The following is a 15232-nucleotide window of genomic DNA, read 5'->3' as shown; positions in this document are numbered from 1 at the left end:
GAAGATCGAACTTGAGTCGTTGCCATGTTTGTTCCAAGTCTTTTTGTACCTCATCTTAATAAAATAGTATATTCCTTTTACTGAAACTGATATTGATCAAGCAACCTCAAACTTCCACGACACTAAGGTAACTGATTTATCATTTATAACACAAGTTATGTTGAGAGTGAATATTTTTATAGATATCATATATGGCTGGTGGTGTGATGATGTTATATGACGAGTTAGTTATTTTATATCAAGCAAAAAAAGCAACAAAGGGGGGATAACGAGAGATGTTTTCACAAAAAAAGATGTTTAATTACAAGTAGTGTACCTATGGTTAATTGTAGCGCTAATATGAATGCTGTATGTACCTTCAATACTGGCAGTGCAGATAAAACACAAAAATGAATTTCGTCACGAGTTTGGCTTAAAATCTACAGAAAATGCTCATCTTAAAAAAAACAGTTAATCAAGAAATACATTTTTTACAGGACGGGAGCTACTCATATTTTGATGGACAGAAATGTTTAGAGTTTGGACATGAAAACTGCTTGATTACAAAACGAGAGGTTCTAAATGTTCAAAGCTCGTACAAATAAAACATGTTAAACATTATACAAAAGCACGGCATTAAAACGTAGTAGTGCAATTATAGCAAGTGTAATTGGGACAGATAAGGCGATTTTAAACTGCAAACAAATATCTGTTACCATAATTGTAAATGTTTTGATTATTTAAAAAATTGATTTTTAAACCATATTTGCTTACAGGACAAACGATCTGTCCACAAACATACACTTCGCTCAGCAGCACAACATGTTAATAAAGCAGGAAACTTTACAAGTCGATTTATTGCAGTAAATCGTCAATTTCGGCCACGACGTCTTCCGCATCTAATTCCTCCTTGATCATAGTGAGCCCATCATTTGGTTTGTAACCATCATCAGATAGATTCACTCTGTTACCGTACTGCTGTGGCATACTGTGTGGTGGGAGTTGATGCTCCATGTTATAACCTACGTCCTCGTGGCCATGGATAAGTTTTGTATTGTTTATATCGTCACAGTTGTCAACGTACATTGGGTGTTCGTAGTGTTGAGGATGTGCGGCATATCCAAGTTTGGGTTCATCTGCTGGGTTAACCATAGAGCCTCGCTTCTGCAGATTGACGTAAGCTTTTTCTACACTCATATGATCAGGGTTAAAGGTTTGAAGCGGCCGGTTTGGTCCCAGGTCGTACCCCATATGCATCCCAGGGTGCATGGGGTAACTTGGATCATTTAAACCATCTCCCATATGGTACATGTTGTTAGGCATCATGTAGTCCTGCCCATGCATATGTAAGTTGTTATCCTGGACCATGTATCCTTGGTTCCTGAAATATTTTGAAATAATTAAAAATTTGTCAAAATAAAAATTAATTTCGAACAAAAATTTTCCAACCTTTAATAACAAATTGATGCTTACGCATTAGGTTTTACGGAATTTACTGCGCACAATAATGTTTCATTTTTCTGCACATTAATCAATATTCATACATATTTCAGGCAGTAATGACACTACAAAGTGGTGTGCTGTAAAGGGGCAACTGCGTCATATTGAGCAATAATAGCTACTAATGTAAACCAATCTGTTATCACTTATATACGAAAATAAAAAATTAAACTTATTTTATAGCAATTTTAAAAATTAAAAACAGAAACTTGGGTATTGTTTATTATCGTATAAATTAATTACATGATACAGCATTAGCGGTCAGTTAAATTTGAGACAATTGTTTCAAAAATTTGTCAACCATGTAACAATTAATCTGATGAAGGCGACTTGAATACAATGTTAAAACTTGGGGAAAAATGTCTCTACAAAAATAATGATCTGGCAGCAACATAAAAAATCAGTTACCTCCTCTGTTTGAACTCAGCTATTTGGGTAATAAATTTTTTTTACATGTTTGGGTATTAAAATTTTTTTACATGTTTGGGTACTAAAAGAATTTTACACGTTTGGGTATTAAAAGAATTTTACATGTTTAGGTACTAAAAGAATTTTACACGTTTGGGTATTAAAAGATTTTTACATGTTTGGGTATTAAAAGAATTTTACATGTTTGGGTATTAAAAGAATTTTTACATGTTTGGGTAATAAAAGAATTTTACACGTTTGGGTATTAAAAGAATTTTACATAAAATAAGTGACAAGCTCAACAACATATTGCTGAAAATTAAATGAAGCTGAAGCTGTAACTCACATTTCACAATATTCCTTTGTAGAGCAACCTTCGCCATGCATTGGGCAGATGAAGCCACTCATACCATGGTCAGCATAATGGATTCCTTCAACATATTCTGTAAGTTTATTTAGGTTAGTTTAATGAATAAATGAGAATCATTTGCTTTCACATTTTAGAACAGTTTTATAAGTTATAACATGGGTTTTTAAGTTATGATTATATTCTGTAAGTTTATATAATGAAGAAATGACAATCATTTACTCTCACTTCACATGTTGGGACAATTTCAGAATTTATACCACAGGTCCACAGGTTTTCTATTTTATAATTATTATTAAACTTGTGTATGATTGTTCTTTCTGCATGACTAACAATTCAAACTACCAATGCCAGTTAAGTGTACAAGATAGTCCAAGAAATGTCCACAATGGTGACAACCTCTAACACAGTATCCTCTGGTTAATTACAGAGTCTTCTAAACACTCAGCCATAAAACTGACAACAATTCTTATGGTCGTACATTTCATACAACTTATTTAAAATAAAAAAGTGTTTTTTCCAAAATGTACTGTTGACATCAGTTGCTTGGTGAATTTACTGAATCATAAACAATACTTTGTTCGTGAATTTTAAATTTAAGTCTGAGGACTCTTAAACATAAGAGGTAATGTGCTAAAATCCAAGGTCTTCTGAACACCGTTCGCCCTCACCCATATACAGTGGCGTAGCCAGAAAAAAATAAGATGGGGGGGGGTTAATAAGAAAAAAAAAATTGTTTGGGGGGGTCGCGACTCCCTAACCCCCCTGGCTGCGCCACTGCCCATATACAATAAATAAATGCCGCACCTGTGTCTGGCATCCAGCAGTTGTCCCCATGTCCATGTATATGACAATCATTCGTACATCGTGATGAAAATGAATTAGCACTACGTGAATGAAGTGGTGGATTCCCCATTCCATACAATGGCTTTTCTGCAGAATTAACAACAAATGTGAGTTAGATAAAGAAAATTTAAAAGTAATTGGCGATTCCAAAAAGCGATAAGATAGAATACTGTCAGTGTCAGCACATTGTGCTATAACCTATTTTTTCTCTTTTAAAACGCGGCAATATGGTTGTACAACTCTGTATATATTTTATGTTTGCTACCAATAGACTAGTTAAGAGAATGATATTATGTATCATTTCACCCCAACTTTTTTAAAGAGAGATTAACTGAGAGTTATGTGAGCCTATTTTTTTACAGGATATAGAAATAGGTTAAAGAGGATATAAACAACAACAAAAAAAGAATTAAGATTTTTTTCATTGAAAGTGAAAAAATGTAAGTCTAATTAATAATTATGTTATATAGGCCTGTCTATTTTATTTTCATAGATTTGGTTTGCATAAACCGTTGCTAAGACTCAGAGACAACACTATTCTACAAAGTTAAAAAATAACCATTTCATTAAATTTTTATTAAGTTAATTTAAAAAAATTAAATGTATGGCAGGCGGTTTAATTGGCACAATCAGACAAGTTAGTTGTAGTTTCCCATGTAAACATAGGTTGACATACTTAAGCCATGACAAGACCAAATTCCAATCTGGCAGACATATATATTAATGACCATTTAGCAATATAACAATTCACATGTGGATAATCTAATGGAAATATGATATATTGGTCCCTTATGCAATGAATGGTCAAGCAATAAAATGTTTGACAAGCAAACAAAGTGGTCATATCTGCTTTTTCTCCCATTGGGAATTATGCGATGGTTGTCTCAGACGGAATGTAGAGAGTGGTTGAGATTGAGGTGCGTTCAACCGGATAATCTAGATGGATTTTACTACACCTATTCAAGCGGAACTTCATATCCGCTTCTGTCCAGTTTAAACCAGTAATTTGACTTAGGTGTGTGAATAGAACCGCATGCTTAGGAGTTAGGACCAGTTGAACGGTAGAGCGGTTTTAAATAAGTTCCTTATTAACTAAATAGATTCTATGCAGGTTGTTAAACAACATTGGAATAGGTGTTGATAACGCGACAGAACACCGAACACAAATACTGGTCATTCACGAGTTGATTTCATACAAAACACTGTTCATTCATGCATGGCTTGTTTCACAATTTAAACTGAAACTCCCAGTAACCATAGCAACCATGGCCAGTCACAGGATGTTGTGGGATTGGAGTCATGCCAATGATACGCAGTTAATTAATGAACGTTTTGTAAAATACCCAGACACTGTTTTTGGTGCATCTTAAAGAAAACTAAGAGACAAAAAAATTTTGAAAATTGTTTTTTAAAAATTGGCTGTTGTTAAAATAAATGAAAATATTGTATTATTAAAACTGTGTAATTACTCAAAATTGTAAAAAATAAAGTACTTTTAACAATATTCTGTATCTATTTCATATGGGTAACTTCCTTTAACATGGCACAACAAAAGATACTGGGTTGGGCTAGGTTTGTCCGTTACCCACCACATATTTTAGGAATAACTATGTTACATATGGGGACAACTTTAAAAAAAGCAGAAAACAGCACGTAGAAAAAAATAGGTGTAGAATCATACATTAGTAAAAAAGTATGTATATGTAGAAAAAAATATGTGTAGACTGAAAGGGAGTAGAAGAAATTTTGAGACGTACCAGTGACCATGTTTCCTGTATGAGATGAATATGATTTGTTGGCTGGGTGGGAGATATAGTTTGGCTGGGCATTTCGGGCTCCATAAGGTACACGGTACCCAGTGTTGTGGGCTTCACTTGGCATGCTATCACCAGTTCCACTGTCTTTACCGCTGTACTGAGAAACCACGCTGCCTTCTGATAAATCTTCTTGTCCGTGTATGTTCTTATCATGTAGTGGATCGGACTGAGAAATATTTGAATACAAAATTACCCAGGAAAAAAATTTAGATTTTGAAAATGGAAAATGCATTATTTGTATGTTGTTGATTGGCTTTTATTGTGGATATTTTTGTAAAACTACAGATTTCAAATATTTTTTTAAATGTTTAATCTGTGTCATGGTAAAATGTTGCTTTTTGACAGACTCAATAGTAAAGGATATTATATAGTTGTAACTTTTAACACTCATGAAATTAATAATCATTTTCTCAGGTTTTAACGAAAGTTTGAGGAAATGCCATTAGTAGGTGGGTTGGTTGGTACACAGTCATGGTACAACGCACATTCACTGTCTACTGACTCATAAGGAATGAATCAATTGTTTATGACTGGTCTAAATAATTACGCAACTTTGGGCAGTACAATATTAGTAACAGGAACAAGTAAAAAGTGAATTTAAGACATTTCTCAATACATAACATAACCAGAGGAACTAAAACTGGTTTAAAAAAATGTTAGGCTTACCTCTCCCGTTTGATGTTGCATGTTTGACCAATTTGGTTGCGCCAGTGAGGATTGACTACCTGTGACCCAATTATATGTTTTCAGTGTTTATTTAAGAACAAGATATAATACAAACACGATACTTGATATAAGACAAACATGATACATGATATTATACAAACATGTTACCTGCTTGTTTATCCATAGACATCCTACGCTGGAAAATGTCATCGTTGTATATATTGTTTGCTTTCTGGCAGTTGTAGGAGCGTGACATTTTACTTTTACTACAACAGCAACATTTGTATTTCACCAACATAACAATCTGTGGAAATAGGAAAATATTTTTAATCACTTTTAAAAAATTAGGCATGTCAATATAGTGATTAAAAATTTTATTCTTATTAAAAAAATTAGGTGTAAAAATATTAAATTTAAAAATTTGAAAAAAAAAATTCTGCCACAAATGTTAAAAAACTAACGTAGCATCTTCTGTGTTTAAACAAAAAAAACGTCACTTTTGACAACCTGATAATTAAAAGAAAACAAAAATATTTTTTAACTCGGACAGAAAAACTAGTTTTAAATTTCAATAACAAATTGTAAATTGGCAGAAAACTGTTTTTTAAATCAACAAAGTTTGGCTTAATAAAGCAACAAACCAATATGTTGTAAAACTTGCAATAAACTTGTAATATATGGTTTTAACATTTGTGTGTTAACGTCCACAACAATACAAGCAAATACAAAATGAACAACTTTCAAAATTCCTTTTTGACAGACTCGACAAGAATATTTAATGACTTCTTGATGCTTTTACCACGCATGGTAAGTTGTAATTTTAGGCTTTTTCATTATTCATGGACCTCAAGTCCATAATTTCAATTTCCTAGATAGACATGAGTGTTATACACACAGACACTAGTCTGACAAGGTGCCTATAAAAATATAATTTAAAAAAGTTTATGACGAAATATTAATATAAACTAGCCTATTTAATGACGCTTCAAAGTAGAATACACGTCATGTAATAAAGCACTTTTCTCTGTTCATGTAAACTAGCAATGAGAAAATTTCTTAATTATAATTATCCAGCAGTAAGGCACTGGTTAAAATTCTTGTCGTTAATCTTGAAGTAAAACGTGTCTGTGTGGTTTATGTAAACCTGGATAAGGTTTGAATCAGCTACAATCAATACTTGTAAGATGTAACTTGTGAATACTGAATAAATAATTACAGTAATTGCAGTTTAAGCGAACATGGTGTTTAAAGCCACCTTCAAATTTAATCATAACGATATAGGAGTAAATATACAAGAGGACTATACAGTTTGAATCTATCACTTATTTACATGGTCATATATAAAGGTATTGGACAACTTTATGTCTTAAATTTCCCAAATATTTCATTAACTTTTTGTTAATTTTTTTTTAAATATGTAATTTCAAAGTATGTACAGAAATCAAAAAAATATGTATATACATAATTTATATAATTATATTACATATGATAAACATTTAAAAATTGTCTTACTTGAACATTTATAATTTTCTTAATGTATATAATAATTTAATAAATATATATTTTAATCTTTTTTAAAACTTTAGATACCTACCATTATAATTAACATGATAAGCAGCAAGGCACTGAAACATATGATAAGAATCAATGCAAGATCATCGGCCCCAGCTTTTCCTATGTCAGTGCTTGGTGTATGTAGGATGGGGTAGAATGTGTTGTTCATACAAGACTTGAGTGCTTTGGTTACATTCATTTTACGTGGCCGCTTGTCAGTCACGTATATGTTGACCTGGAGATTTTTCATTAAACAATTATCTAATTTCATTAGCACTAATTCATTAGCAACAAAATTCGTTAGCATGTATGTATACGGAACAGCTAGTTTTAAATTATTATGACAATGTAATTATACGGAGTATATACAACTGACTGAACATGAATGCCCTGGGGACAAGTTCTTAAAAATTCATATTTAGTTTTCTTAGTTATAGCGCACCAGTATACACTTGTGTCTGAAATCCTATGCAGTTTTGACTTGACAGGAAAAGTTAAAAATTTTAAAATAATATTTACAATTTTTTTTAAAAAATCGTTTTATTTTTTAATTTTATTAAAAACTAAACATGATTTCTTACCCAAGCTGTCGTGCTGAGAGCTTTTGGTTTTCCCATATCACTGACCAATATCTCTATCACATGACATCCACGTTTCATTTTTTTGAACGACTTTTTTTGCTTGAGATTCAAACTGACTTCGCCAGAGTTCATATTTATGGTGAAGTAATCATACACGTTACCGGCAGCAATTGCGTAATGGACTCGCCCATTTTCCTGCTCGTCAGGATCAGTTGCTACCACGCGTGTGATAACTACAGGCTGTGTTCTTGGTGGGTGAACGGCTTTACTCGAAGAATCTCCGATAAGTAAAGATTCTCGTGCAGAAGTGAAGAGTGACAGGTTAGTACTTGCGGGAGTGCTTGGACTTTTTCTTTTCCAACCGTCCTTGAAATAAATAAAGGCAACATCTCGGGTAACATTCGGGTACGAAATGGAAGGAGAATTGTCGTTTATGTCTGTCAAGAAAATTTGAACTGTTGCATAATCTTTGCGTGGTCTATCACCACTGTCACGCGCTTCCACACGTAGCAAGTAAGGTTGAGATTGTAGAACTTCACGATCTAACTCACTCTGCTCACCATCGTAAGTTATCATACCTGCAACAAATGAGAAATGGTTTAAATTCAAATTTTTAGCACTGGAGAATGGAGAATGTTCTTGTGGATGGAGATGACTGTATTTTACACCGACTTTGTAAAATAAAATAATGTTTGTTTGCCATGTGAAGCGACTAATTAAAAATTCAGCAATCATTTGATAGCTAACACAATATAGAACATATATTCAGTGGGACAGGGTGTCAGGGTGGGTATATGTATATGACTAGTAGTAAGTCTTGTGAATTATGGCCCTAAATCATACAAGAATATTCTGGTAACAGCAGTTCATGAGTATTAAAACTAGAGCCCGACCAATATTGCTTTTTTCAAACCGATACCGATACCGATATTTTGTAAATTTCAGTTGCCGATAACCGATATTTTAATGCACCTAAAAAACTTGACTGATTAAAACGGAAAAATCGGATATAGCTAATAAAAATCAACTAACAGGCCTAATTATTATTAATTAGTTATTAGTGAACTTGTAATTACTTAATTGGTTAATTTGTAATTTTTTCAAATCAATTTTACCTCTCTTCCATTAAACAAACATTATATTTATCAGCTAATGCAGTTTATTTGTGTATCACGTTTACGCGTAAAGACGCGTAAGTGACCTAAAGTAACCTCGACGTACGGTGGACGCGTGATCAGACGCTTTGACCTAGTTTAATACGTTAGATTTTTACGAACGAGTTGAAATAGGTATACGAGTGAGTTTACGTTTATGAACAAGCCATCGCTCTGCATTAATTCTTGCGTACGCACGTTGCTGGCCGTCTGGTTACTAAGCGCCGATAATATTGGCCGTTTTTTGCCCTTGCCGATAATCGGTAAATCACCAAAAATGCAGCCGATATATCGGCTAACCGATAATCGGTCGTGCTCTAATTAAAACAAGTTTTAAAACAGCTAATGATGAATTTAAAAATACCTGTGACATGATTTATAAAGAACGGGATATTTTCATCTGAGTCAACAAAGCTGTATGAGACTTTTGCATTTGTGTCTTTATTTATATCTCTGTCTGTTGCGAACACATGGCCCACATATGCACCACGTTTTAAATGCTCCTTCACTGGGAACGAGTATTGAGACTTGGAGAATTTAGGACTGTTGTCGTTTTCATCTAATACAGTGATCTAAAAGAGAAAGAATTGATTTTAATAAAAACAAAATTTCTTGTAAAACAGTTCTTACATACCGTCAGTGATGTAGTAGCTGAATGACTTGGTATTCCATTATCTGTTGCAGTTACAGTTAATATGAAAGGACCGGTAGAGTTTTCTGCATCCAGAGGTTCAGCATTCGTTGCAAATCTCACAATTCCAGTTAAGGGCTCAATAACAAAGGGAAGAGTTTGGCTTGTGTTAGTTGGCCAAATTGTGTAGTTAACTCTTGCATTCAAACCATCGTCAGGATCAGCTGCTTCAACTTGAGTAACTCTGTCTCCACCATTGATTGTCTCTTTCACATTTACTCTGTAACCTCCACGTCTAAATTTTGGTGGGTTGTCGTTAACGTCTTCGAGTTCAATAGCTATAGTTGTGCTGTTTGTGAGAGAAGGATTCCCAAAGTCCCAAGCATCAATCTCGAGGTTGTATGATGGCTGTGTCTCTCTGTCAAGCTCCTTTTTCGTTTTGATCAGGTATCTGTAACATAAAAAACATAAATATTAAATATGAATATATAAGTTGTAAGTGTAAATTTGTGTATCTGCCGTCTGTACTATTGAATATGAGAGGTTGGGAATAGAATATGGCTGTACATTGTACTTTATTTCAATCCAAACTTAGCCTATTTCATAGAGTGCTTTCAGTCCTAGACAATTTATATTTGAGTATTTTAATATTCGGTAAACATCATGCTTTTACCATAAACGCACATGTTGTACAGAATGTAGGCTATTAAAATTCAACTAGAAAGTGAAATGATACAGGTAGTGAAAACGTGCTGCCCTAATTTGTTCTGTTTACCATGCAATAAAGTTTAACGGCCTCATGAAAAAGCAAAGAGAAATGGGGCATTTAAAGTTAACACGCAAGGGCATGTATGAACCTGACGGCCATGAGTATTTGAACAGTAAGATCTACACCAGTTAACAACTACTGCTAACCATTGCTTCCTTCAACAACAAGTGCCAACCATTTTTTGTTAAGGAAGCAAATTTAACAAATGAATCGCATCAGTGAGAATGAATAAGAAGATCAGGTAACAAAGTCCACACACAACAATGCACTGTTAACTAAGAAACCAGCATACAAAGACAGGTGCACAAAGTAATTAAGTTATATGCTGCGCTGCTGGCAGTTGCTAAACCCTTTAACGGCAATTGATTGTTGTTCAAAACTTTCCGTATTTCTGATAAGTTTGTTTAAAAGTGTAAAAGTGGAAATTAGTCATAAAAGTTTTGAAAACAACATTTTATTGCGTGAGACTTACCTATTATCCTTCCGATCAATTACGAAGAGCTCAAAACCATCAGATTCTTTTAATCTGCATGACACGTTACCATTGAGGCCGGTATCACGATCCGTGATAGTCACAAATGCAATGTAACTTCCACGAGCCATATCCTCTTTTACAAACACAACTTCAGTATCTGGTGTTTCAGTAGCAGCATCAGAGGTAGGCCTGCGGTCTTGAGAGGCAGGGTCCAAGTATTCCATAAACTTAATGGAGAATTGGGGGTATTCATCATTTATGTCAATTACTTTCACAGTCACCGTTGTGTAGGCAGGGGAAGAGTTTGGCCCTTTGTCTCTCGCTTCCACTGTAAGGTGATGGATGGTTCTGTTTTCATAATCTAGTCCCGGTGCTTTTATGCTAATTGCACCGGTATCAGGGTTCAACTGAAAAATAGCTTTGTCCTGAGCGCTTACTACACCAGGAAAGGTGTAGGATAAATCAGCATTTGAGCCACTGTCCAAGTCTGTTGCTTCAACTCGAACCACAACAAAACCTGCAGGGCGATTTTCAGGAACTTCAACAATGTATCTACTTTCCGCGAAAATCGGTTGATTGTCATTTGAGTCGCTCACATTAATTTTAATGGTGGCTGTGCCTGTTAAAGAGGGAGTTCCACCATCAATTGCTTTCAGCTGCAGCTCATATGAGGAGATTACTTCCCTATCAAGTTGTTTGACCAGCTGTAACTGCGGGATTTTCGTCCCATCAATATTTTCTACGACCAAGAGTTCGAAATAGGAGAGAGGTGATTCATCAGAGCTTACATCGGTGCTCGTTAAGTCATAATGATCGATTGAGTTTGCACCTAAATCGGGATCAGTAGCACTGTCTAGTCGGATTAACGTCCCAACGAAGGCACTTTCCGAAATGTCCTTTACAATAATTGGCGAAGGAAAAGTAGGCGTATTATCATTGAGGTCCTCTAACGTAAATTGAACTTTAATAAGTTGAAAGTAATCTGATGGTAACACGGCCACCTCAACATCTATGGTACAAGTAGGTGGGTTTTCAGGACATAGCTTTTCCCTGTCCAATCTGATTGCAGTGTTAAGGTCCCCAGTATTTGGATCAACATGAATCTTGTCCCCGCCTGTTAAAACCTGATATGTTCTTTGCACCTGGTTTGGTTCCAGTATTGGAAAATTGAGCTCTTGGGGGATATTCCCCACATAGTCGCCTTGTCCTGTGTCTTCTTTTAGAACATATGCAAGGTTCAGAGATTGACAAACAGGCAGAAACAGAAGACTCAGAAATGTGACAAATAAACTTATTTCCATTAAATACTGATTTATCACCCTGCAAAGTAATTGTTGGGTAAAAACATGCTGTATGCACAGTAATAAGTACTCCAGTCAGTATAAATGGTACATAAAACAAAACTTTCGTATAACTTTAAATGACAAATATATTTATATTATATACGTATACCATTTAATTTTATGAATGTTTAGGCCTATTATGGTTGTTAATGTTATTACTTTACAATTACTCAATTTGTAACTTGTGATTATTGTAAGCAATAAAACATTATAAGGGGTTATTTTACTAACAACATGACGTCAACATCAATAATCGCCAGGTGTTAAGTATAAAACGCAAAGTATAATACGTGTTTTACGTTTACATTTAATTAGCCAAAATAAACAATACATAATATGTATACTACAAGTCAAATAAATAATTTAAACGGCATCATAAAGTTAACAAGCCTATACAAAACACCTAGTAGACTAATGGAAAAAAGTTTTAAAAAATTAGCAATATTAAAATTATTATTTCCAGTAAAAATATCTTTATTTGTATTCAACTGGTATACACTGAACAACATTTTTTTATTAATACACCGGTGCCCAATTTTGTGCAATTAAACTTATTAGCTTTAACAAGCCGTCCTTCTGAGGGGTAAAGAGAAACACATGCATGGTCATCAGGGATTAAACATAGTGAGCCATGATATCAAAGTGATGTCATAATTATCATCACCATTCAACACAGTGGTATATAAGGCAACATAACGTGATATATTAAAAAAAAATTTTTTTGCTTATAAGCGAGTGTTAGACTTAAATATTTTAAAATAGTAGCAGCAAAAAGATAGCGGTCACCCTTAAAATAAAATTTATATATATGTGTGTGTGTTCTTCCAAAAAACAAACAACTTTTTAAAGGTAAACATTATTAAAATGCACAAGTAGTTATATAAATAGTTTGTGCAACTTTATTATTATAGATATTTCCGCCAAAGTATGACATGCATATTCATTTGGAATTTTACAAATAAAAATGCATTTATTCAAATGGAAACTGTGGAACCCAATTAGATCTCTTGTTTAACATTATTCTAACAACAATGAAATAAACTTAACCCACTTTTCCCAGTAGTAAGCGTCAACTGTCAATCAATATTAACAACTTTCTCTTGCATTGAAACTTGACAAGCTGATATGTATATAACAGAGTCCGTATATAACCATTTTATATTTTATATACGGACTCTGGTATATAATATATAAAGTTGCAGAAGAATTTGCATTTAAACTACTAAACAATATAAGTTTAAGAATATATTTAGCATTTTGGGTCATATCTTAAAAATATATATAACTTTGACACTGACCACTTTGTACAACTAAATCATTATACATGATTCTATTTTATATATGTGCACCAACCAATTTAAAAAATACATTCCATTACTGAGTATACATACGATATACCGCGTGGCAATTATAATAACCAATACATACATTATTTAAGATTCAATTCATAAATAAAAGATAAACGCATTCCGAACAACATACCTTAAATTCAGCAAAACTATGAAGAAACAAACTACAAGAATTTCTTAAACACTCTTCTTAATATTAACTCGAGTTTTAACTCATTCGCGAGACGTTAACTTCCTATATTACAACGATTAAAATCCTTCGTTATGTTCGTCGCCCGGGGCGCAGTTTAATCCACTTCACAGTTCCAGTTCGCACAGCAACGCAAAGCAAAGAAAGTCGGACTTTCTCTCTGCAGGCGTTATTTTTTCGCTCGCGATTCGCGGCGGCGTTCGCTGCGTCTCTTCCTGTCAATCATCCGACAGCGACAAGTAAGGTGTGTCGATTATGGTGGAAAAATAGGAATTTCCTGCGCTTAAAAAAAATAGAGTTTTGTTTCCTATATTACCAAACTTTCTTCTAAACCGAAACCTGACAAAAAATTAGGCTGTACGCTCGTGCTTCCATTTGTCAGTATTGAACTAAACCAGTAAAATATCGTAACTAAACTAGTTGATAACGTTAAGCATTCAGGTCACTGTGTTTAAATAAAGTTTTTACAGATTCTAAAAAACACACAGTTAAATGCAAAGAATATAGAAGGGCGGGAAAGATGGGACACATTTTCATTGTAGTTTCTTGTCCTCTTTGCTAGTAAACAAAGAACGTTCAAAGAATTATAAAGCCGTATCTTCACGAACGCTATAGACCGCTGTTATTTGTTTAAAACACGATCAGGATATTTAAATACTATATGTGCTAAAGGTGTCTCATCTTACCCAGCGCTACTATATATCTGCGTCGAGCAGTTACAAGATGAATTATAAAGTCATTAAGCTTTCCAGTGAACTTAAAAGTACTACAACAAGAACAACACTAATCGCTGTTATCAAAAACTTTACGACTTGTTTTTTATAAACATTGAATTCATTTCCCTTTATAGACCCACTTTTTATAAATTATTTATCCACTAAGTAAGTATCGGCGAAAAGAGCTCACGCAACCGCCCCTTGTAGCTAACAGCGTGATATTGACAGCTTGCAATAAGAGGCCGACTTTACTGCAGTTGCTCAAACAACGGTTTTAAATTGTTTGGACAAGATATTTTTGATTTACAGCCGCAGCGTTTCGTTAATAGAATTTCTTTACAACATGAACAAATACTCGTCATTTGTGAATATAAACAAAAGTTAGGCCTATTTCGCTGGTTTCGAGATTGGTAAAGCGCACAGAATCTGCTGTAGTATTCTAATCCATATCTCATATATCTCTGCAAAGCCTTGTTCAGATGTACCGAAATACAAACGCATCGTGTACATAGCAGACAAAATCATGACAAAATTTCATAAACTCAAGTATTTTTTTTATAGTTTAAATAAACATTGTAGTCGTATGCCCAATTCTGGTATGAGTGTGTAACATGCAGTCTCGTATATACTTCGCACAATTAGAACTATCTCGTTTTCTAATTAATTATAAGCGCTTTAACTGACACACCTAATTACAAGTTCTTAGTGCATCGATTTATATAGCTGGTGTGTTCCTCGTAGGAATAACAGTTTTTTTACTATTGAGCGATATCACTATGCAAGTTAAACAACCGGTTAAGATTATAGCGCCAATATCTCCTACCCCCAGGGCCAACAATAGTAAGCTCTCCAGCTATCTACACATTGCAGCAACAATCAGATTGTAA

The 15232-nt window shown here is 34.0% G+C and overlaps 1 protein-coding gene across 1 annotated transcript; it reads right to left on the bottom strand.

Annotated features, from left to right (window-relative positions):
• Positions 1–155: 155 nt before the first annotated feature.
• Positions 156–15042, bottom strand: LOC149739949 (protocadherin-11 X-linked-like). Its single transcript, XM_089872107.1, has 12 exons — positions 13573–15042; positions 10745–12067; positions 9507–9954; positions 9237–9444; positions 7719–8296; positions 7178–7372; positions 5752–5887; positions 5584–5642; positions 4858–5083; positions 3062–3187; positions 2234–2330; positions 156–1360 (listed from the first exon to the last, which is right to left on the bottom strand). Exons 2-12 carry the CDS (start codon positions 12046–12048, stop codon positions 835–837), a joined length of 3903 nt encoding a protein of 1300 aa, XP_089728233.1. The 5' UTR covers positions 12049–12067; positions 13573–15042; the 3' UTR covers positions 156–834.
• Positions 15043–15232: the final 190 nt, after the last annotated feature.

The sequence above is a fragment of the Ciona robusta genome, chromosome 2 (assembly GCF_009617815.1).
Source record: "Ciona robusta chromosome 2, ASM961781v2".
Taxonomy (NCBI): Eukaryota; Metazoa; Chordata; class Ascidiacea; order Phlebobranchia; family Cionidae; genus Ciona; species Ciona robusta.
The sequence above is the reverse complement of the archived record's forward strand: the minus strand, read 5'-3'. Positions and strand labels throughout refer to the sequence as shown.

What these genes read in the sequence shown, in the direction of transcription:
- LOC149739949 (XM_089872107.1), bottom strand. Translation starts at nt 12,048, where the DNA reads ATGGAAATAAGTTTATTTGTCACATTTCTGAGTCTTCTGTTTCTGCCT. An exon ending in TTATCATGTTAATTATAATG is followed by an intron (nt 5,888 to 7,177) that starts GTAGGTATCTAA and finishes CTATTTCCACAG; the next exon opens with ATTGTTATGTTGGTGAAATA. An exon ending in TGCAACATCAAACGGGAGAG is followed by an intron (nt 5,084 to 5,583) that starts GTAAGCCTAACA and finishes AATATTTCTCAG; the next exon opens with TCCGATCCACTACATGATAA.